This window comes from Sebastes fasciatus, unplaced genomic scaffold (genome assembly GCF_043250625.1).
Source record: "Sebastes fasciatus isolate fSebFas1 unplaced genomic scaffold, fSebFas1.pri Scaffold_43, whole genome shotgun sequence".
Taxonomy (NCBI): domain Eukaryota; kingdom Metazoa; phylum Chordata; class Actinopteri; order Perciformes; family Sebastidae; genus Sebastes; species Sebastes fasciatus.
In genome coordinates, this window is record NW_027428231.1 from 50,776 (window position 1) to 53,275 (window position 2,500).

The 2,500-nt window shown below is 40.9% G+C and overlaps 1 protein-coding gene and 2 long non-coding RNA genes across 5 annotated transcripts in view; 1 reads left to right on the forward strand and 2 right to left on the reverse strand.

The window, feature by feature from the left end:
• endog (endonuclease G) overlaps positions 1-1,428 on the forward strand; it is an 8,922-nt gene extending 7,494 nt beyond the window's left edge. The window contains exons 4-6 of one of the 3 annotated variants that reach the window (XM_074628515.1): positions 317-426; positions 621-664; positions 972-1,428. In XM_074628515.1, the coding sequence (XP_074484616.1) occupies positions 317-426; positions 621-664; positions 972-1,048 (231 nt within the window). In that variant the 3' untranslated portion in view covers positions 1,049-1,428. Of the gene's footprint in view, positions 1-316; positions 427-582; positions 665-971 lie in introns of all 3 variants that reach the window. The other 2 variants (XM_074628514.1, XM_074628516.1) reach the window with 2 other exon arrangements.
• LOC141763788 (uncharacterized) lies at positions 615-1,024 on the reverse strand. Its single transcript, XR_012593164.1, has 3 exons — positions 924-1,024; positions 839-878; positions 615-733 (listed from the first exon to the last, which is right to left on the reverse strand). It is a non-coding gene; the product is annotated as an uncharacterized LOC141763788 (long non-coding RNA).
• On the reverse strand, positions 1,226-1,699 carry LOC141763787 (uncharacterized). The gene is made up of 3 exons (XR_012593163.1): positions 1,567-1,699; positions 1,437-1,477; positions 1,226-1,347 (listed from the first exon to the last, which is right to left on the reverse strand). It is a non-coding gene; the product is annotated as an uncharacterized LOC141763787 (long non-coding RNA).
• Positions 1,700-2,500: the final 801 nt, after the last annotated feature.

The following is a 2,500-nucleotide window of genomic DNA, read 5'->3' on the forward strand; positions in this document are numbered from 1 at the left end:
ATTATTATAGATTATGTATTATTATATTATTATATATTATATATTATTATATTATTATATATTATATTATTATATATTATTATATATTATATATTATTATATTATTATATATTATTATGTTACTATATTATTATACATTATTATAGATTATATATTATTATATTATTATATATTATATATTATTATATTATTATATATTATATATTATTATATATTATATATTATTATATATTATATATTATTATATATTATTATTATATTATATATTATTATAAATTATATATTATTATATATTATATATTATTATATATTATAGAACCCTCACCTGAACCAGAACACCTGGAACAATCTGGAGAAAGTGTGTCGCTCTCTGACCAAACGTTACCTGAACGTCTACGTCTGCACCGGACCGCTCTACCTGCCCAGGTAACCGCAGCCTTTCTTCTTCTGTGGTGTCTGAGTGCGCTGTGGGAGGGGCTACAGGATGACATCACCAGGTGTGTGTGTGTGTGTGTGTGTGTGTGTGTGTGTGTGTGTGTGTGTGTGTGTGTGTGTGTGTGTGTGTGTGCGCGTGTGATTCAGGCAGGAGGCTGATGGGAAACTCTACGTTCGTTATCAAGTTTTAGGAAGAAACCACGTCGCCGTGCCGACACACTTCTTCAAGGTGAGTCCACCTGATGATGATGATGATGATGATGATGATGATGAAGATGATGGCGATGATGAAGACGACCTGTCCTGTCCTGTCCTGTCATCACCTGTGCTGTCCTGTCCTGTCCTGTCCTGTCCTGTCCTGTCCTGTCCTGTCCTGTCCTGTCCTGTCCTGTCCTATCCTCACCTGTCCTGTCCTGTCCTATCCTCACCTGTCCTGTCCTGTCCTCACCTGTCCTGTCCTGTCCTGTCCTGTCCTGTCCTGTCCTCACCTGTCCTCAGCTGTCCTCACCTGTCCTCACCTGTCCTGTGTCTCTCAGGTGCTGATCCTGGAGCAGCTGGACGGTCGGGGGGTGGAGCTTCGGTCGTATGTTTTACCAAACGAACCAATCGATGAGCAGCTTCCTCTGGAGCGTTTCCTGGTTCCCATAGAAACCATCGAGAGAGCCTCAGGACTCCTCTTCGTCCCCAACATCATGAAGAGGAGCAGCAGCCTCCAGGCCATCACTAACAGATGAACTACACTACCCACAATGCACTGCACATAGACATACTGTGTATATATATATACACAGTATATATATATACACAGTATATATATATATATATACTGTGTATATATAGTACCATATCTAAGGTACATGTGTGTAATCAAAGTACAGTCAGTTTTGGAGTTTTTTTCCCAGTGTGGAGTACCTGAACGTAGCACTACCTGAACATAGTACTACCTGAACGTACCTGACGTAGCACTACCTGAACATAGTACTACCTGAACGTAGCACTACCTGAACATAGTACTACCTGAACGTACCTGACGTAGCACTACCTGAACATAGTACTACCTGAACGTAGCACTACCTGAACATAGTACTACCTGAACGTACCTGACGTAGCACTACCTGAACGTAGTGCTACCTGAACGTACCTGACGTAGCACTACCTGAACGTAGTACTACACCATAATAAAGAGTTTTGTATGAATCTCTGTGTACATTGTGTTTCTGTTTCTCCTCTAAAGAATATTTGTATATTAAAACCTTTAAAGGGACTATTTGTAACTTTCAGAAATGCTTCTTAACAGCGACACCTGTGGCCGTGAAATCAACGAAAGTCAGCGTCGGGCTGGCGCTTGTGCTCGCTCTACATAGACATGAAGGAGCATCACTCAACACAGTGAGGAGACACACGTCAGCTAAAAGCACAATATCACTCTATATTCCAGCTGCTTGGCAGTAATGTTAGCTGACCAGACCGAGGTCTCTCCATGAACATGATTTAGATCTGCACGTGAACGTGCATATGCGAACACGCATGTGTGGCGACCCGCTACATTTATGCGCGTACAAAGTTACAAATAGTCCCTTTAAAGTTCCTGTTAGTAACTTGTTCCAGGTAGAAATCATCGCTGGTCGGTGTCTCCTGGTCGGTGTCTCCTGGTCGGTGTCTCCTGGTTTGTGTTAGCATGTAGCTACATGCTAACGGGTTAGCTACATGCTACCGCTATGTGACGGTGTGTAAACACAGCGACCATCAGGGTGGAAAATAGCAGATGTGAAACAGTAGTCAGTTCATTATTTCTGGTAAAAGACACCTGATAAACATAGTAAAGTAATCAGAGTAATGGTTATTAGTTACTGTAGGAGCTGTCTCTGTGTTACCATGACTACAGACCACCGGAGCTTAGTTTACCGGAGCTTAGTTTACCGGAGCTGAAAGACTTTCTCCTGTACCATGTCATCATAACTAACTAACAGGTGGGATGATTACAAATGCTGTGAATAATTAATATTGTCATCTGTCTACTCAAATAAAGTTTGACTGTGAAACAGAAATGTGTTGTGTTGCTTAC